Source organism: Lissotriton vulgaris, chromosome 8 (assembly GCF_964263255.1).
Source record: "Lissotriton vulgaris chromosome 8, aLisVul1.2, whole genome shotgun sequence".
In the NCBI taxonomy this organism is placed as follows: Eukaryota; Metazoa; Chordata; class Amphibia; order Caudata; family Salamandridae; genus Lissotriton; species Lissotriton vulgaris.
Window position 1 is genome coordinate 1248386331 of NC_141696.1, and position 21444 is coordinate 1248407774.

Below are 21444 nucleotides of genomic sequence, written 5' to 3' on the forward strand. Positions count from 1 at the left end.
GTTGTCTACAAGGTCGTCATCGGTACACATACCATCGACGAGGAACCGTTGACGGGCATTGGTATTGATGTCCCAGATGCAACTGGAGTACATGACAATACTGTCGTTGACGATGCATCTCTCGTCGTCAAGGCTGTCGACGATGCAATGGGAGAAATCATCGACGAAAGAGTCGTTGATGGTAGACTCGTCTTCGACGCAGGCAACACCATCGATTAAGCACTCATCGTCATCTTCGTTGTCGGGATGGTCATAGTCTGAATCTTCGCTGATGACAACGACTTTCTGAATATCTTTATCGTCGACGACAAAGGACATTAACTCGTCGACGATTAAATTGACGCCAGCGAGACTGAACCTGTGGTGACTGTTGTCGTCGACGAAGTTACTCTGACAACAGTCAGTGGACGTCTTGTCATCATCGTCGGTACTGCCACCGACGAACTATCCGTCAACGAGACTGAGTAAGGCTTTTTAAAAGCATGTGTTACCTTCACTGGAGCAGTAGGAGTGTCTGAAGCGGATTTCTGAAAGTATTTTCTGACAGAAATCAAACTCTGATGCGAAGGAGACGCTCTGGTAGGCAGATTTTTTAGCAGCTTCTGAAGACTTTTTGTGCGTCTTCTTTGGAGGTTGCTGCGATGAGTGACCTGGAGAGACGTCCAGTGGTCTTTTCTGAGGAGTCTTTGAGGAGGATATTGAGGAACCTTCGCTCTGCTCAGAAGATACATTGTTCTTCCTGTCTTTAAACCTCTGCACAACAACAAAAAGAGAGGTAGGAAGAACGAGGAAACACTCTTAGTCCCCGGTTATAATTATTTAAACAAGAAAAGCGTCTCCAAAAAACACAGCTTGAGTACAAACAGAGCAAAAAAAACAATGAGTATATGACCCCTCTCAGGTCAGTATAGAAAGCCCTCACTCACCACCCTGGTTGGTGACAAGCTTCATCATAGGGCCCCACTGGAGAGGCCGAGTACCTCCCCAGTGTGCTTCAACGCCAGAACAAATATATAGTGTTCAGTCCTGATTACATTTTGCTGCTTTCTGGCCATCCTGAAGAATATACTCTAAGTTTGCATGAAATTTACCCTCAGATTGCTGCCAAGATCTCACAGACCATGTCCCATAATGCATGGAAATACCTATGCAGCAAACAGCTCACGTCGACTGACAGAAGAGCTATGCTTGCTGAGGAGAATATTTGTTTGCAAAATGCCTCACTTCTTTTTTACTTTTTTCTAGGAGGGTCGCAGTAAATGAGTTGGGGTACACTGTGCTGGTAGATACATGAACTACAAGGCTCTCGGAAGTAGGGTGCTGTGTCCGGAAAGCTGGATCGCCTGTAGCATTAAGCTATCTGCCTTCTCATAGGCAGGCAAATGCAAGGCTTAGCTCAGGTACCCATATAGAGTGTAGGTCAGGGCTCTGTTAAATGGTAACACAGGTCTCAGATATAGCCATATCAGGTTACAAAACTTCTAAGCGGACACCGGTTTTTACTTCAGTGGTTTGTAACTATGTCTAGGATTTTAGTTGCATTACTGAGCTTCACAGCAAATGAAGCGGTCTCATCTGTTGAGGGGCCAGGCAGAGAATCCAGCTAAGTATCAGACGAAGCGCCCAAACCACTGGCCTCTTTTAGGTCAAAGCAGAAACTGGGGTGGCTCCTAGGTAAAGGTAATGTTTTGTCAGAGTCAGAATTAACTGGGAACGGATGCATCAGAACTGATCTAGGACGCAAGGTTGAGAAAAATTTGGTTTGGAGTCGATCAAGATCACAGGAACATCCTCCACTGTTGTTGGCATATTCAGGGCAGGTGTCAACATGGCAGGGACTGGCATGGATCTTGGTGATTCAATCAAAGTCAGTGCTGGAGTTAGAGCTGGACCCAAAACAGGTTCAGAAGGCATACATTATGCAGAGGATGCATCCACCAGTGGCTCTCCAATTAGAGGCCTCATGGAATGTGGGGCCTGAAGATACCTCAGAGGGAGCTAGAAGGGTGCCAAACATTTGCAACATGAACCTTGGAAATTCGAGGTAAACCAGGATCAGCTGTGGAATCGGATTCTCAGCGGGGTACTTGGAGCAAGACCAGGAGAAACCCTGATGTTCTTGTGACTTCCCAGCAAGAGAGTGGCAAGGCTGGGAGAAGTTCAGCTTGGCCTTCTTTTACTACTTCTTTGGCATACTAGAAGACTTGGACCATGACAATAACCTGATGTGGAAAGGGCCCAGAGAGTGGGAACTGGTCCTCACCCTCAACATTTAGCAGGACTTCCAAGACTTCTGTTGGTGTTCAGTGACAAAAAGTTTGACTTTGTGTTCCCAGATTGATTTCAGATTTATCTGGGCACACTCCTCACACAACTTGGAGTCATGGCCCGAACCGAAAAATCAGAGACGCACCTTGTGGACTTCTGTCACATACATCTGTTTGCAAGAGTCCCTACAAGGTTTATGCCCCATAGTTTTAAAAGGAGACATGTTCTCTTACACACTGGAAAATAGGAATTTTTGAAAAAAACTTGTCAACTGAAGAAAACAAATTTGGGTGCTAGTTCCGGATCCGTATGGAAGACGCGGAAAGAAACTAAATTATGTCAGGCGCAGGGCTGCTGCTTATACTGGGCTCCCACTGTCACTTCTGGTGCGGAACGAGTCTGATGCAGAGCTACATCCCCTACATCACCTACTGGTGCACAAGAGCTATTTTGTAAAGCTTTTTTGGATCCAGGCTGCTGCCTATGGATCAATGTGAGGACTCTGTGGTCAGAAGTATCTATCAGAAATACATTTATAGATTGATTCATATACACAGTAATCAGTAATGACTAACAAAAAATATATATTAAACAACCATAAAATACACTCCAAACAATATAATTACACAAATCCACAAATACAAAGTATTTAATAGTTATTTTTACCTGGTACTGAGGCATAAGTGCTAGTGGATTATTTTGATTGCCGTCAAATGTTAACACATCAAAAATTCCAACACAATTCAAATGTAACCTTGAGGAAAGATAAATCAGATTATTTCTAAGAATATGGTTATGAATATACACATTTCTAATACAATTTGTCAACAGAATTTAGCTTTATCAGTTTTTTTTCTGGATGATACATCTTTGCTACTAAAAAAGAACTCACATTTTTCACCATTATTTGTATGGACCGAGTTTGGTGCTTCACTTCAAAATGTTTCAGCTTGTATAACAGGATACAGATAGTCAATACATAATTAAAAGGAAAAAATAATTAAGTAGTAATTACAAACCTTTGCCAATGGTTTGTTTTGCATCTGGGTCTTTCTTATGCATACTTTTCATATACCTTCAAACACTTGAGTGTATCTTTCTGGCAAGTACTCTTTTCAAACTTCTGTTAAACAGACTGAAAAATGCTTGAAGAACCGAATAGGCAAAGTGGCCTTCAAGCTGAAGTTGGCTGTCAGGGCAGTAGTGGTTCATGAATGTGTGCAGCATCACTCACGTCATGGCCCGGCAGATACCAAAGGGGGGCAGCCCTCGTAGCACTACAATGGTAGCGGCCTTGGATCTGGTTAAATGGAGTCAGAGCAAAAAGTGGGGTTGCTTCTTGTCCATCGCGAAGCAGATTTTGAATCGGAGTACTATACATCTTGGCAGGGTCTTTTTCTGCACAGTCTTCACTTTCTGTGCTCCAGAAAAACTAACAAAAAGCTTATTGCCAACTCAATGGTGCTTGCTATGATCGATGAAAAAAGAAGTCCTTTTGGTGTGTAATTGTTAGAGCCTCTCCACTTCTTCCAAAGGAGCAAGAATGTAGGTAGAGTGATTGAGTGCTTGACATGGAAGGGAGTCACAACTTTCTCTAAAAAAGATGCCGAAGTCCTCGGCACCTATTGTTCTAAAAGAAGGTGGATGCATTGAAAGTCCATGCGTTTCACTCACATGATAAGTTGACACAATCACTACGAGGAAAACAGTTTCCAAGTCAGGAGTCAGACCAAGCAATTATGCATAGGCTTCAATGGTGTATACATGAGAAATGTCAATATCAAGTTAAGGTCCCTCTGCAGCAGCATACATGATTTGGGAGGCAATATCTGTGTCAAATCTTTAATAAACCTCATCACAATAGGTGAGTTAAACAAGAGTGCCAGGCGGACAAACCAGAAAGGCGGGCAAATAACCTTTGACAGTGCCCACTGCAAGGTCTTGCTGGACTAAAGACAAAACAAAAGGATGTCCAATAGCTTAGCTTGTAAAAAGGACAGTATCCCGGGCACCACATTAGGTTACAAACTTGTCCCAACATAAATGGATTCCATGGAGGGGCATCTAGAGGCAATGATGACATCCATTACTTTAGCAAGCAAATCAAATGCAGTCAATCGCTGCTGCTCAGTCTCCACAAAAGGAGGTTTACATTGTAGGAATTTGCGTAGAGGACCCTGCCCTGTTGCAGAGACAGGTGGTTCTCCAGAAGTAGTAGCCTGATAGGATGACAGATGCTCATACTTTCAGGTATCACACTCTCCTGTCCCACAACGGGGAAATTAGCATTACTTGCACATGGACTTGTACCTCAAGATAGGAGAGATATTGGCAGGAAGTATCCACTTGACTGAACCCTGGAAATCATTAAGGGCCAAAGAGATGGACTGTATCTCCAGTAGGCTGACATGGAGCAGGTTCTCTGCCACCCTCCCCAGATGACCCCTACACCAAATTAGCAGCACAGTGTCCATCAACAGTTTCACCTCGGAGATGGGGGTTGGGGGATAGTGGCTTGTTGGAGGAAATATTTAATGTGTGCGGTCAGCCAGCCCTGCAGATCTTGGGCCGTCTCTTCTGAGACCTGGATGGTGATGGAAAGATGGCCGTGAAGCTGGGCCCACAGGGATTTTTGGTTCCACTGCAGGGCTGGCTTTTGCCACCTGGCGTAATTGACAAGGAAGCTGTAAGAGGCAAAGAAGCCTCATAGCCAACCCTACTGAGATCCAGCATCAAGCATGAAATATTGGAATCATAACCCAAATGCCCTGCACCCAATTAAGCAGAAGAATAGCCTTGAACTCCACCATGTCAAAGATCGCCTCAAAGAATTTAAGTATCTGTGATGGAATCAGCTGGACTTAGGCTTGTTTATGGTACAAATCAATGGTTTTAGGAATTCCATCATCCAGAGGTGATCCACAACTGACTGCAGCAAGCCAGCTTCAGCAGCCACTGTTTAAAGTACAGGAATACAGGTACTCCCAATATCAGAAGATGGATGGTGACCATTACCGTCCATTTTGTGAACACCGGGGCGGCATAGCAAACTGAAAATGCTCCTGGCTTACTTTGAATAGCAGGCAATGTCTGAGAAGCTGCAGGATGGGTATATGAAAATATGCGCCCTATAAGTCAAAGGACACCATCCCGTATCCTGGATTGGGAGCAGAAAGTTTCTGAGGCAATGTGAGCATTTTGAATTTGCCTTTCCAAAGGAAAGCGTTCAGGTGTCGAACGTCCAGGATAAGCCTGAGGCATGTCCTTTTTTGTGACAAGGATATAGCAGGAGTAACAACCACTGTCCTTCTTATTCTGCTACATGCTCTATCGCATCCTTGAAGAGCAACAGGCGAACATCGAGCAGGAGGATGGACAGATGCTCCTCCAAAATCCTGCTGCAACACTGCTGGGAAGGCTGACTATCTATATTCCGGGGACCTGGAGTAGCCACTAAATTTGCAGAACTAGTTAAGAATATAGTTTCGGGAGTCAAAGCCCCAATGATAGCACTTTAAAGCTTTCAGGAGTAGACTCTGCCTTCTCTTCTCTACAAAGAGGGGAGACCCTTCAAAGGGCATCTCCATTAGTGTTATCTGTAAATCGCAAGAAAATCCATTTGATCTTATGCTGGTGTGTCTGTGAAGGAAACTCTGGTACCGACTGCCCTTCCAATGCATTCTGTGGTGTCCAAACCTACTCGGATGATGTACATCACCAAGTCCTATCTGTCCTATCTGTCATGCATCCTTTGAGCGAAAGAAGCCATAACGTACTCCGGAACTACAGACAAGACTTTGCTGGCCATGTCCCAAATGGTATGAGTATATCAGACCAAAAGACAGACTGAGTTTACAGATCTCAAAGCCTGGCTGGCAGAATACAACTTCTGCTTGCCTAAGTTATCAATCATTTTGAATCCTCTATCTGGGGGATAGGTCAGAAATGAATTGGGTATCACCTTACTGGATGAAGCATTTACAACAAGACTTTCTGGAGTAAGTTGCTTGGTGAGAAAATCTGGGTAGCTAGTGCTGGCCTTGGTCATTTGACCAGCTGCTAACAAATAGACAAGAACATGGTTTCAACCATCAAAGTACCTATGAGTGTGGCAATAAATGGAAGCATGGTGTCTGATGTTGCTCGCCCAGGCTGCAAAATTTCTATCTAAATATTTGCCTTAGGCTCAATGGAATGCAGCTGTAATTCTTCTACCTAAGCTGCCCCTGAACTACCACTGAAGATAAGGACGTCTCTTCTGTTGGCAGCCCATATGGCGAGTCAAGCTCTGTTTCAAGTGAAGTTTCAAGATGACTGGCATTTTGTAAATAAAGGGTGGAAAAAGTAATCCCCTTCACCATCATCATCCTGAGTTTTACCCTGTTCTGGCATAGGAGAAGAGTCGGAGCCAAAGAGAAAATAGAGCATCTCTACTTATAGTTGTAGCATAGCAGAGGGGTACTGGATTAAAGTCAGACTGCATGACACCTACTGTAATGACATTGGCTGAGCTTGAGTGGAAGTCGGTTTTGGGTCCGACAAGGAAGTCGGCCCCAAATCATTAACTAGCACCGCTTGATGACCATGTCAATGTCAATGTCGGGCCAACTGGGATGGGGCCGTAGTGGGAGGCTGTACTGCAATTGGAACAGGTACTGTAACAAGTCTGTGCATGGACTTCGACTTACCTGAATATTTTAAGAGGGAAGTGCATCGGTCGCAGCACAGGCACAGTGACTAAGAGCTGGGTGATGACTGCTGCTACTTGTTTTCGGTGACGTTCAACTAGGCCTCCTGATTCAAATCACCTTCAGGTGCACGAGGGTGCCTTTGTGACATGACTCTGGAACGGAGACATGGCCCAAAAGGCACATCTCATGTTGGTCCACTGGGGAGGTGGGTGGCGGCCATGTAGCCACCTGCCAAATGTCCATGACATGATCTCTGGGAGAAGTTGGCCTGGTATATGCTGTCCACTAATTAAAGTAGGCACCTTGCACCAGTCCAAACGACCTTTATTGATACTTAGGTTAAAGACAACCTTTATTAAAAGCTATTCTAGTGGTAACTATGGAGAGCAGCGTTCAGGTTAAATCTCGAAGGAATGTAAAGCAGCTTCTTTTACCAGATCATAACCTCCTGAATGACCAAATGAAAGGAGAAGCACACAAGTGTTCTTGTAAAAATATGTATTCATTACTAAACACTCTCGACTAATCTCTTTATGAGATTAGAGAACAAAGCACCCAATATTAAATCACTAGAACAACAGTAAATAGCACAATACACAGTGGGCTCCAGGGGGAGACCAAACCATATATTAAGAAAGTGGTATAACAACTACGACTTGACTAGACAGTGCCTAGAGTATGTAGAATCGCTGGGACCCCAAGGAACCACCCAAGGTAGTGACACAGGGGACCCACGGAGGATGTGTGCAGTGGGAGAACACAGGTGCGAGCTCCGTACAACTCGATGGGAAAGTAAGGTTAGAATTTTAAAGATGAAGGACACTTAGGAGAGGACTTCAAGCAAAACTCTTTGGAACATAGAAGGTTCTAAGGAAAGCACCTTAAGAGTACCGATGTACCTGTGTTACCTATCCCAGGAGAGCCGGGTGCACAGGGGTCAAGTGGTGTCAGAAACGCGTGTTGATTTCAATGGTGTGATGCAAAGGGCTGCTGCCGTGAAAATGAAGTGTCCGGTGTGATCCAAGCCTGGATCGGAGCTGAGAAGAACCTGAAAGCAGAGGGGACAGAGTATGGGTCACTTCACAGTGACCAGGGGCACGATGGGCGAATGCCCACCGATGTCGGGTGCTTCAGGTGAGGAAAGGTGAAGCTTGACTCTGCAGCCACGAGGACCAGGAGACGTCAAAGACGATCAAAGTCCGGAGGTGAGCTGTCCCAGGAAGTTTGTTGAGTGCTGGGAGGGGTCAGTGTCCGAATTGAACACCAACAAGCCTTGGCAACTGCAACCAACACGGTCAGGGGAAAGATGCTTCTGTGAGGACCAGCAAGGTCCTGGAGACTCTTCAAACAATGGCGAGTCAGGGCACGTCTGGAGCAACCAGGAAAGCCCACTGAAAGTTAAAGTTGCCTTCACAGGGACCCACAGGTCAATGGACTAGGGATTGCGAAGGGACCTCGAGCTGAATCACAAAATACCAGCCCACGGGACACTTGTGGAGTGTAGGCCGGAAATCTATGGTGGGATTACTACTCCGGGTCAGGACTACAAGTAGCCCAAAGCACAGCCTCATGGAGCGCCGAAAAGCATATGCTGCTGCAAATGGACACGGTGTCCAGGGGTACAGGTTGCAAGGTCCCCACGAGCGCTGCGGGTCTCAGGATTGCTGAGAGCACTAGTCGACCTCGGGACACTTGGGAACTCACCTCCTGTGATGCAGAAATCTTCAGAGCCCTCAGGAGCTCGGGAGATGTAAACCAGTGAGAGGTGTTTAAGGTGCATGCTTTGCAGGGGAGTAACTCCTTTACTCCAAAGGAGATTCTTCAGTTATCCAGCGTAGTGTAGATAGTCAAAGTACTGGGTTCTGTAACTGAGTTTCGTCCAGGTAAATCTAAAGTCCTGTAGTCAGGGGTTCCTACTTTATACCCAAGGAAGGGGTGGGATAAACTCTGGGGACCCACCTATGGGAGGGTCAGGACAGAGAGGTGATTACACCCATGTCCTCTGTCCAGTTTTGCGTAACCGGTTTGAACTGGACTATGCACAGGGACACCAAATGTGCCCCCAGTGAAGACATCAAAGCACTCTCAGAGTGCACCCACCCAGCCCCAATACACTAAAGCGTGTGTGGGAGGTTGTTACACCTCCCTGTGACAGGAAGCCTATTGTCATGCCTTCCCCTGCTCGAGCTTGGCTCAGCAGCAGGAGGGCAGACGCGCGTCTGTGGCTGGCAGCATCCATTTTGTGATGCCAGGTTCTGTACCGGGTGTACCGGTGTTGTCATATTTCTCCCTCTAGGAGGGTGGAATCATACCACCCACACCAGATACTGGTGTGGAGGTGTGATTCCAAGGTGTTTGACACCAAACACAACATGTTTCCATGCAGCCGTTTTAAAGTTTGCATTTACCGCAAGGTTATAATGCTCTTAAGTATATATGGTTTGGCTGCATTACTAACAACCGCAGAAGATAGATTCCGAAGGCTGCAGAGGGGCTCTGCTCATGCATGTGCACCCTCTCAAACAAAACCCAGCACCCTGCCTTCAGGATTAATAAGGCCTGCCATAGGGATGACTGATCGGTTTATATGTGTAGTGATATAAGGTAGATATAGTGAACCTATATCTAAGTAAGGGGTGCATGTATAACCTTACACAAGTTGCAGTAGGAGACTTGGTGTCAGTTTGAGTAGTCTCTCAAGGGTGGCACAATACATGCTGCAGTCCCTGGGAGGCCTCTGGGGTACCTATGCCCTAGGTACGTAGTACCATATACTAGGGGCTTACAAGGTTACCCCAGAATTAAATCTGGAGTGTACCTAAAGTACATGCAATCAATTTAGAGGAGAAAGCAGCTAGGCTGGGGTCCAGGATAGCAGGATCCCAGCCAGTCTAAGTCAAAAACAGTGAAACCATCAAAAAGTCAGGGTAACTATAAGAAGCAGATCCTACTCTGCTACAATCTCACATGCCAATGCGGTGGTAGCATCCTTGGCTCTGTTGGAATAAACCCTACATCCTTCCGCGGGCTGCTTCTTGCTCTGCCTAACTATGATGTATGCACTGGCACGAGCCAGCAAAAGATTGTCTTTTCTGCACAGCTTTTGCCTTCTTCGATTCCGCCAGCCCCACAAAGAGCTGATGATCCACTTGGTGTTCTCTGGTATGATCTGTATAAAAGCTCAGTGCTCTTTTGGAGTCTAGGCAATGGCATTACCCCCTTAGAGGGGTGAGGCGGAGCACACAGAACATCAGTAAGATGGACTGAACGACATGGAACGGATCACTAGTTTGGGAACAAAGGATGCTATGGTCCACAGAACCACTTTGCCTGGGAAAAAAAGGTTGACACAAAAAGCTTGGATCTAACTCACCGCCTATGTTATGGCAACAAGGAACACAGCCTTGAGGGTGAGAAGCCGCAAAGGACAGCTGTGCAGAGGCTCAAAGGGAGGGTGTACAACCACCAGCCCTCAATCCATGGTAAAAGAAATAGGACTGTATTGCTCCCTAAGAGACTCAGTACAAATGAGGCGGCATATTGGAAAAGCGCCACCTCAAGGATATAAAACGCACCCTTCGTCAGCCGATCTTACTACCCAACTACCACAGGTCAGAAGTCCTACGTATCTATTTTAACCTACTTTTCACCAATAGCACTTATCATCCTTTACTTTATCTCTCTGCTGACTACTACCATACCGCGCTATCTCTTGCGCTGCTGATCCTTTTTACTCACTTTACTTTCGTCCTGTAGGCCGGTTAACTCTTTTCACCAACAAACCTTATATCCCATTACTCATTAAGCCACTACCACAGCTGACACCCCCCTCATATCCACCCACCTCCTGATACCTCACCTAGACCTAATTTAGTACCTAGCCACTACCACAGCTGACACCCTCCCTCATACCCACTCACCTCCTTATACATGCCCCCACCTCCCCAAGCCTGACCCCACACAGTTTAACACGGACTGCTAACAGAAACACACATACAACGCCTCACCAACTACCTTGTGCTTATTATGGAGCTCACGGGCACACACACCTACACCATCACTTACCCCCCCAAAACTCTCTAAAAACGCAGCCAAACGCTTCAAACACAATCTCATAAAACATCACCCTGAAACACCCATAGCTGATCCCTATTTCTCAATACATAACGGACACACAACCAATGACATCATCTTCCATACGTAACAGCACAATGGAGAAAAATATTTCTAACCCTATTTACACTCTCCGCCACATGGAAAATCCCCCATGGCCTGGTGATTTATATCGCCCTCTCCCAACTTTTCCAAGCGACTGCAACCATCACCATCTACAACAATGGAATCATCCTTATGCAATCTACAGATCGTAACCTAAGCCTCTTAGTTAACATCTTCCCAATTATCAAAGAGCAAGTGTCTAAACCCCAAACGACCACTCAGGCCACCCCCTCCGACATTACTCAACGTTTCCCACGTCCTCTCCTTACAGGCAACAACAACGTGCCATACCGTCCATCACCTGCATATGACCTATTTGACACTCCCCGGACTTCCCCCTATGCTAACATACGTCATTCCATCACACCGAACCCCCAACCCAACACAACTGAAGCTACCTACGCACCCCCAGTAACCACCGAACACCCCATAACCACTACAAAAGATCCCTCTTTGGTTAACATCATCTCGCCCCTCACATCCACGCCTCCGCAACCTGGCCAAACACCGTCAACCATACTAACCACCCCCTTCACGCTAGTCCACCACCCTTACTTCAGCTGTTAGAGCAAACTACAACACCCTACTTAGTGGACATTGAGAACACATGGCCCTCCATCATCATCTTGGCCCCTAGCTTACTTCCTAAATCCACATCCCAGCATTCCACTCCCACAGCCCACTCGCTGTAATCCACATCTTTTCCCACAAACTCATCCCAGCCATCCTCCCCCACAGCCCACCTATTACACACACTCACACCTGCAGCACCCATACCTTCCCCCCACACATTGGTCCCAAACCACATTTAATGCCAGCTCCCAGCGCCTACATCTTCACCCATAACACAGACATTCCCCTTCCGTGGGCACCCCCACAGCCCACTCAACACGTACACATCACCCCTCCCATCCACAATCACATATACAACTAACCGTACACCAGGCCAGATATTGACGCATGCCTCCATAGCCACACCCATAACACAGCTACATACCACACGCCGGCATGCACAAAAATCCAGAATAGATGAGATCATGATCTCTTTGAATCAAATGAAAAAAGAACTTCAAGCACTCAATAATCGTTTTGCGAGACAACCATGGGGAACTAGAGCAATAAGACATCCTAAAACTGGCTAGCCTATGAACCAACCCACAACTAACACGACTCTCCATTGCCCACCTGGTCCTCAGTCACCTCCGACAATAACTCATCCCGACCAATTAGAAGCACCAATCCGCTTTCAGAGAGTGATTTACTCTCCCTGTTGAGTACTTATGAACCCACCCACACGAAGACACCCACACCTGCATCATCGTTGATTCCTACTATTCCCCCCAATCCCCATAGGACCATTAAACCTAACTCTAGAGGTGTCACAAACAGCAACCTTAGAAGAATCCCTATCACTCAGGAACCCTCCTCAACCATCAGCACGCCCAAACTCAAATGTATTCTCCTAAAGTGCAGATCTGCCGTTAGACATGCAGTGGACATAGCTGATCTCATCCTCACACATGAACCAGACCTGATAATGCTAACTGAAACCTGGCTAAAGGAATCCTCCGCACCAATCATTGACATTCTAGTACCAACCAATTACAACATCATCAGACTAGACAAGAGAGAGTAGACAAGTCGGGGGGAGGCATAGCCTGCATTCATCGTAACAATATCTCAATAAACAGCCATTTCCCCATCATTCCAGTCCTGCGAATACTTGTGCCTTAACGTCACTAGCAAGGGCAATCCTGTCTGTTCTCTGCACATCATCTATCACCCGCCAGGCGAGAACCCCAACTTCACCGAGCACCTCATGGACATGGTATCCTCAAACACTGGGCAACAAAATACCCAAATATTCCTCGGAGATTTCAATCTCCATTAGGATGATCTAAACGATACAATGGTGAACAGTCTCAAGAATTTCCTAGATGACCTAGACCTAACGCAATTCTGCAACATCCCAACACACGACAAAGGTTCGATCCTGGACTTAATAATCTCTAAAACAGACTCCATTCAGCTAGAATCGATCCAACCTTGTGACTGGTCAGACCATCACATCATCAACTTCTCCATTAATGAAACAGTGAAACTGATATCAGCTCAATCCACAAGACCAAAAGTGTGGAAAAGAGACCTGAAAAACTCAACCCCAACACCTTGCCTCCCTCATGTCACAACTTACTGTTGCCCCCTCTGGATCTGCCAAAGTACATGATCTCACCAACAACTTCCTCTCGACCATGACATCAATAATAAACGAGGTAGCACCTCTGCAACTAAAAAGAGTCTCTACGAAAGATTCTAAACCTTGGTACAATGGTATTCTCAACGAGGACAGGCCTTCACTCAGAACTTCAGAACGTGCCTGGAGGTCGATACCATCCGCCAACCACCTCAAGATTCTCAGAACAAAGAGAAACGCATATTACCGAAAGATCAAGCGCACCAAAGCCGACTTTTTCAGCCTTCAACTTGACCAGGCAAGAAATCGTCCGAAAAAACTCTTTGAACTGATCAAAACCCAATCCAAGGACGCACCTCATCGTCCAAGAGGTATAGAATGCCCGCAGCCAAATTGTGAAGAATTCTCCACCTTCTTCACTGTGAAGACTGATACCATCAGGAACGACCTCCTTAAGGATCTTACCTTATACACAAGAACTAATGCACAAACCCCTCCGACGCCCGAATCGCGTCATGCCAAAGCCCATCAAAGTCCAACCCAAACAATTATGCAGACTGGTCATCATTTACCTCCTACTCTTAAGATTCCATAGGTAATATACTCAGTGCATTGAACCCCGCTAACCACTTCTCTGACCCGCTTCCGGCAAACGCAGGGAAAGTCCTTACTACACTGCTGCTACCTCTTTGGTCCAAGATCATTAACAGTTCACTTCAACAGGGGTGCATCCCAGATACCCTCAAAGGCGGTCAGGTATCACCCATTCTAAAGAAACCCACTGTAGACCCCACGGACCTAAACAACTACCGCCGCATCTCCAATATCCCTACCTTAGCCAAGTTGCTGGAAAAATGTGTGCATCTACAGCTGACGAAGCATATTGATCACTTTAACCTTCTCAACAAACACCAATCAGGTTTCCGGGCAGGCCATAGCACGGAATCAGTCATGACACACATTATTGACAATGCGCTGCAAATGCTTGATCAAAACAGATCCTGTTTACTCATCCTACTTGACCTCTCCTCGGCCTTCGATACGGTCAAGCATGAGAACCTGCTAGACCTCCTGAAACACAGAATGGGCATATCTGATAAAGTGCTAAGCTGGTTCACTTTATTTCTACAAAATCGGACACAACAATTCAAAGTCAATAACACTCTGTCCAAGCCCGTCCCAGTATCTTTGGGAGTCCCGCAAGGATTCGCACTATCCCAACATTGTTTAATCTCTTCTTGGAACCTCTCACCGAAATTCTACAAACCTCTAACGTGCAATATCACATGTATGCAGACGATACACAACTATACTTCAAGATCCACACCCTAGAGGATATAAAACGACTTAATAGAGCCCTTAGGAATACCCAAACCTGGCTGGCAGAACATCATCTCAAATTCAATGCTCTAAAGACTGAATTCTTACTAATAGCTCCTCCCGCCCAAATCCCCAAAATGCAAGATTGGATCAAACATATTACGGCATTCAACATTCAACCCACCATCGTGGACTCGGCTAAGTCATTAGGAATAACCTTAGACAGTAACCTCAACATGCAAAAACATATCAGCAGTGCCACAAAGAAAGCAAACTTCCAGATAAACACACTGAGGAAACTGAAACCCTTCCTACCACACAATGACTTAAAGCAAGCAGTACAGGCTCTGGTTATTCCTAGAGTGGAATACGGATGTGTCGCTCTCTGTGGCCTACCCAAAGCATCAACTGCACCACTAATGGCATCGATAAACGCCGCAGCAAGACTCATAACTGGGTCTAAACGCAGCTCCCACATCTCCCCGGACCTACAATCCCTGAACTGGCTACCCCTGGAGGCTAAAATGCAACTGAAAATCGCGTGCATGACGCACAGAGCCATGCATCACAAGACACCAAACTACCTGGCACAGAAATTGACGATCTCGGGTGGATCCAGATCCTCAAGAAATGCAGAAAAAATTACTACTGAAACCACAAAAATTCTATAAGAAAAAAACCTATCACAGATGCTTCTCTGGGATGGCGCCCAGAATATGGAATGCCTTACCCCCAGAAACCAGACTTAACCCGTCTTCTACCTCTCTTAAAAAGGAAGTAAAATCCATTCTCATGGCCAAATTCACATGAATATGGTCGTTTGAATCCCTGTGACGAGATGCAGGCGCGCCCTCAACCACAAGACATTTGGATGTTACATCTTACTATGCAGCTTACAATATATTTTGTACATAAGTGTGGATATGTTATATTTCATGTATAAGTAACTTATTTCAAATCTTTTTTATTTAAGAATGCAGAGAGTACAAAAAGAAACGAAAAGGAGACAGAGAATAATGCATGTGTGTACACAATATACATACATGAGGATAATATAACTAAGATACATATCACGGGAGAAATAAATATAACAAGTCATGAATAAATAGTACACATTCGATAAGCATTGAACATAATATCCATGCATAAGATAATGATCCTGGAGAACAAATGTAATGTAAGATAGGGAGAGAAAGGAGAGGAACAAAGGAAAGCGGGGGATAAGATAAAGAAAAGGGCTGGGCTGAAGGAGGGGAGCAGAAGGGAAAGAAAACTAGACAGAAGCAGCGTAACATGTGACAGTAAACTTAGGTCAAGACAGCGGATTCACAGCGCCGGACTAAATGCACATTTAGGTGACAAAAACGAGGTATGAATCAGGAGATATATCAACTAAACAAGCCTAAGGCGGATCGTAGCAAAGCTCCAGCGAGTCAAGTGAACTCCAGAGTTTGGAATGAGGTTTTGGCCAAGGTGATGAGTGGAGGGCGTCACAATCTGCACCCCTCAATGAAGCCAGCCATTCCTGTCAAATTTTGAAAGAAACATCGGAAGCACTCTTCCATTTGCTCAAGATGACTTTACATGCAAGTGTGAGCATGAGGTCCAGTAGGTGTCTATCATGATCCTTTGTTATTCTCGGGTCAGTTGCCCCCAGTAAGATATATGCGTAGTCCCTGGCCAGCCGATAGTGGAAGATTCGTTGAATATAGTTCTAAATCTTATCCCAGAACGTTTTGGAGTAACGGGCAGTGAAAGAGCATGTGGGCCAGGTCACCAACGTGGTATTTGCAGCTCCAGCAAAGGGGGCTATCAAGGAGTTTGAGCTTAAAAAGTTTGTCTGGGGTCCAGTTTGATCTATTTATCAACATAAATTTGGTCTGAGACAGTATCGGAGATATTTTGTTGGAAAAACGAGTGAGGTGAATCTTGTCCCAATCGAATACCATATTAGAGGAGTTAGTTTCTTTTTCCCAGTCTTGCTCGCACTTCCTATGTGCTTCCTGAGGCATAGGGAAGAGAATTTTGTAAACTTTCGAAACCATGTGGCCCAGTGACATGAGCTGAAGTAATTTTTTGCAAAGTGTAGGTTCATATGGTAAGATGGCTCTGGCAGAGACAAGGGCTTTGAGACGAAGGAACCTATAAAAACCAAGTGGCTGGAGATCAAACCGTGTCTGTAAGGTGGCAAAAGCTAGGGGTGAAGACCCTTCGTAGACATCTTTCAGTAAGTTCAGTCTCTTCTTAGACCAATTTTCCCAAAAGAGGTATTTGCCCTCATCTTTTAAGGCCGGATTAAACCAAAACGAGGTTAAGTTGGATTTTCAAAGTTTGATTTTAACATTACAGTGTCTTTCTAGGGTAAGAAGAGCCCTTTTAGTGTTAAGAAATATATACTTGGAGAGATGAAAGACTGACATCCATCGACATTATGGCGGAAAGCGGTAAGTTGTTGATGATAGACGTCTCGACTTGGACCCACACAGGAGCGTAGTCCTGGTGTGCTTGGAACCAATTCGCTCCTTGCTTGCATAGGTAAGCCGTCTGGTAGCATCTAAAATTTATTCCCCCCATGTCTTTTGGAAGTTGGAGTTTCCTTAAGGAGATTCTTGGTTTCTTTCCCTGCCACAAAAAAGCATTAAAAAACTTGTATATCTTGGTGAGGAAATCAAGAGAGAGTAGCATAGGCAGCATACTTATTAAATAATTTAAAAGGCTTGATCATCATTTTCAGAGTTTCTACTCTGCCCCACCAAGACAAAAATTTCGGTCACCAGCCATCCAACAGGGAGGATATCTTTTTATGGAGGGAAAGCTCATTAATTTTGAGAGTGCTAATTAAATCTTCTCAAATTCTATACCTAGATATTTAAAGCTCTTCGGTTGCCAACAAAAGCCCGATCCCCCAAAATGCTCTTGTCACCTATATTATTAAGCAGTTTTACCTCCGTCTTATCCTTATTGAGTTTATAGCCTGACACTTCTGCAAAGTCTGCAATAGAGGACTTCAGAGCCGGTATTGCCAATTTTGCACTCTCGGAAACCACCAAAACATCGTCGGCATAAGCCGAAATGTTGACTGTGAAGCCTTCAAAACAGATTAGTTTGATTAGGTCGTTATTCCGAAGAGAATAAAGAAAGGGCTTGATTGCTAGTAGAAAAAGGGAGGGAGAAAGGGGACAGTCTTGTCTTGTGCCTTACTCTCGCTGAAGGGTTAGAGTATAAGGTCATCACCATACGAATGAAATCGGGTCCCAGATCAAATTTATGTAGAGTGGCTTCCAAGTAAGACCAGTCGACCTCGTCAAAGGCCTTCTCGGCATCTAAGGTCACGGCCACCATGGGGGAGGTAGTTAACTTCGCTCTTTCTAAAATGTGTGCAAGGGTTTGTGTGTTACCGCTGGATAGTCTGTTTTTGACGGATGAACGAGTTGTTGCAAAACTTTTTGAATACACTTGGCCAGAATCATAGCGTATGTTTTACAGTCGAGGTGGATCAATGATATCGGCCTGTAATTCTTCGGGGATTATTAATATTATTATTAAGTAATTTTGTAGAGCGCAAAGCTGCCCCAGCGAAGGGGCGTCCTGGCGCTAGAGGCAAAAAACAGAGGTAGCAAGGCTATTATCTTGGGAACAAAAACGTTTTAATGGCCTTAAGGAAGGGAAAAAGCCCATCCAGATGGCGTATCTGTGCAGGAAGAGAGTTCCACAGCCTAGCGGCCAAATGGCCGAAAGACCTCCCCCCGGCTCTAACATGTTTCACACGGGGGACCACCGCCAACAGCTGCTCCGCAGAGCATAATTGGCGGTTGGGGACATATGGGGTCAGCAGTTTGGATAGAATTTCTGGGGTTCAATCCTTTTTAGCACAGGCAGCCAGTGGAGCGCCTAATGGCGCCAGACGTATAGCAAAATCTAGGGAGCCTAAGCAAGACCCGTGCAGCAGCGTTTTGGACCCACTGCAAGCGGTTCACCTCCGCCTTGTTAGCCCCTAACAAAAGAGAATTGGCGTAATCTATGCGTGACAGAATAGAAGCCTGAACGATCAAGCTGGTGTGTAGCAGGATCAAAAAACCCCAGGATGGGTCTGAGGTGGCGTAGGAGTCCGAAACAAGTGCCAGCCACCTTTTTTGTGTGTTCCTGGAACCAAAGGGTGGAATCGAGCCAGATCCCAAGATTTTTTACCACTGACTTCGGGGTTGGGGCGTTACCCATGGATGTCGGCCACCACTGAGTGCTCCAGAGGTCCTTGATTCTTCCCACCAGCAGAACCTCCGATTTACTAGCATTAAGTTGTAAACAGTTAGTGGTCATTCACTCAGCAATCGCCTCAAGCCCGGTCGAAACCGCACAGGGCCCAGGACACCGCCGTCCGACAGGGCAACCACCAGTTGTGTATCATCGACGTATGAAACCAAGGTCAGGCCATATTCACGTGCTACTCTCGCCAGAGGCTGGACATAAAGGTTGAACAATGGATGTCGGGTCTTTCCTGTCTTTCGGGAGAACCTCAATAATAGCCTCTGCAGGGGCACCTTGGACTTGACCACTTATGGTAACGTGTTCGTATAAGTCCTTTAGTGGCTCCGTCAGGGCAGAGGAAAAGCTCTTATAGGACATAGCGCTGAATCAGTCAGGGCCCGGAGCTTTCCCAGTTTTGAAGGATTTAATGGCCTATTCGATGTCATCAGAGGATATGGGGCGGTTGAGTTCGGTCTGGTCTTGCGTCGAGAGAGAAGGGAGCTTACAATTGTCTAGATATTTTCCTAATTTGGAGCCATCGATCTCTAGATTTTTACTGTATAGGTCGCTATAAAAGTCTTTAAAGATGTCAGCAATTTTGGTGGGGTCAGAGTGCGGGGTCCCTAGTTTATCAACAATGCTCGACAGCTGTTTGTTGTAACTTGAATTTCAGATAAGAAGCAAGGCTCTTACCAGCCTTATTGGTATGACACAGCCTGAAGTTTTTGTGGCGCTGAAGCCAAATTCCTGCCCTTTCACTGATTATTTTGTTACATTCGTATTTTTTGTTCATCAATTCATTTAGGACCAAGGGATCTTTAAAAGCTATGTGTTGTTTTTCTAGCGCCGATATCTCTTCTTCTAAACGTGTTAGAGTGGAATTGGCGTCCTTATTCATGGCTGCACGAATTTTAATTAATACCCCTCTGACTGTCGTTTTAAGAGCCTCCCATCTTGTAAGATCCGTAGTATCCCTCTTTTTGTTGCGAGTAAGATATTCAGTTATGGCTGTTTCTATAGCCAATAATCAACAACCAAACCGTTTAGAGAGGGTCCAAGGGATATTTAATTTAAAGACCCCTACCTGATTATTATCCCCAGCTACTTACATTTGTATAACACAACAAACAGGGGGGTCTACCAGCTTAGTTATGTGGCTGCACTGTCAGTCCGAGTTAACAGAATCTCGGGGTGGATAAGTCACATCAAGACAGCTTATTTCAAAACAAGGTGAACACTATATGTATAGGAAAGACCAACACGGTACAGATCATTCATCCATGGTTGACAAATCCAAAACAATTAGCAACGGGTTACCATCAAATTGACTCAATGATCAGTCCTATCATATGGCCAACCTATTTGCTTCTTTTTTCAAGACCGCTTTGTTGAATCTCCATAGAGTCGACTTTTTAACCACATTGTGCACTGCCAGTCATCGTGATGCATGAGTGATCAGAAATTACACGCGGTTCAATGGAGGTCTCCTCAATGTCGGAAGTGGAGTCACCAGATGTGAGTAGGTAATCTATGCGTGAGTATGAGTCGTGGGGTGGAGAGTAAAAGGTATAGTCTTTACCTTTTGGATTCATCAATCTCCATGAGTCAATTAGATTAAAGCGGGAGCAGAGATTGAGGAGTGCTTTGTGTGAGTTGTTCTGCCGGAAGGAACAGCAGGAGTCCCTGTCTAAGATGGGATTCAGAGGGAGATTGAGGTCACCACCAAATACTTGCGTTGCAGTACCTGGTATTGTGTCGATATGGGCACAGAGTTCCTTCCAAAAACCTGGGTCATCCTTATTGGGGGCATAGACGTTAGTTACGTAAAATTCTTTATTGTCCTTGGGACAGTTTTGTAGATACCCATCTACCTTTATTGTCAGCAGTACTGTGTAGAACATCAATATTGGCTCTTATTGCAATTAAAGTGAGAACCCCGTTCCTTTTCCCCAAGGCATCAGATCCAATTGCCTCACTGTACCATTTATTTTTCATAGAGTTAAATTGTGGCGAATCGATTTTAGTTTCCTGCAATAATATAATGTCACCCTTCTGTTTGTGTAGATAGTCTTGAATTTTCCTTTTTTTGATTGGGTGATTGATACCCTTGACGTTGAGTGACACTATTTTGATAGCCTGTCTATTTAAGGCCATGAGGCGGTATGATATGTAATACGCCACGCTATTCGTAACGCAAGTTCTGCGGAGCATTATACACCTATCAAAGGTGAGGCTAACGGACCACAAAATGGACAAACAGTGGAAAGTGTACACAAGTTGAACACTGTCATTGACACTAAAATATAGAGTGTTGCTGCATGAATACAAAGGCAGACGGAAAAGTGAAATCAAGAACAAAGAAAAAATAATAAGGAATATGCTACTTACCAGTATGCATCTGTTCTTGGCATGTAGGGCTGCTGACATTCCTATCTTGTGCATAGATCACCGCCTAGTGTTGGGTCCGGATGATTGCACTTGTTGTCTTGGAAGAGTCTTCGAAGTATC

At 45.3% G+C, this 21444-nt stretch overlaps 1 protein-coding gene across 2 annotated transcripts in view; it reads right to left on the reverse strand.

Moving 5' to 3' along the window:
- PAN3 (poly(A) specific ribonuclease subunit PAN3) overlaps positions 1-21444 on the reverse strand; it is a 1023990-nt gene that overhangs the window by 311893 nt on the left and 690653 nt on the right. For both annotated transcript variants that reach the window (XM_086935164.1, XM_086935165.1), the window contains exon 15: positions 2935-3022. In XM_086935164.1, the coding sequence (XP_086791290.1) occupies positions 2935-3022 (88 nt within the window). The remainder of the gene's footprint in view (positions 1-2934; positions 3023-21444) is intronic.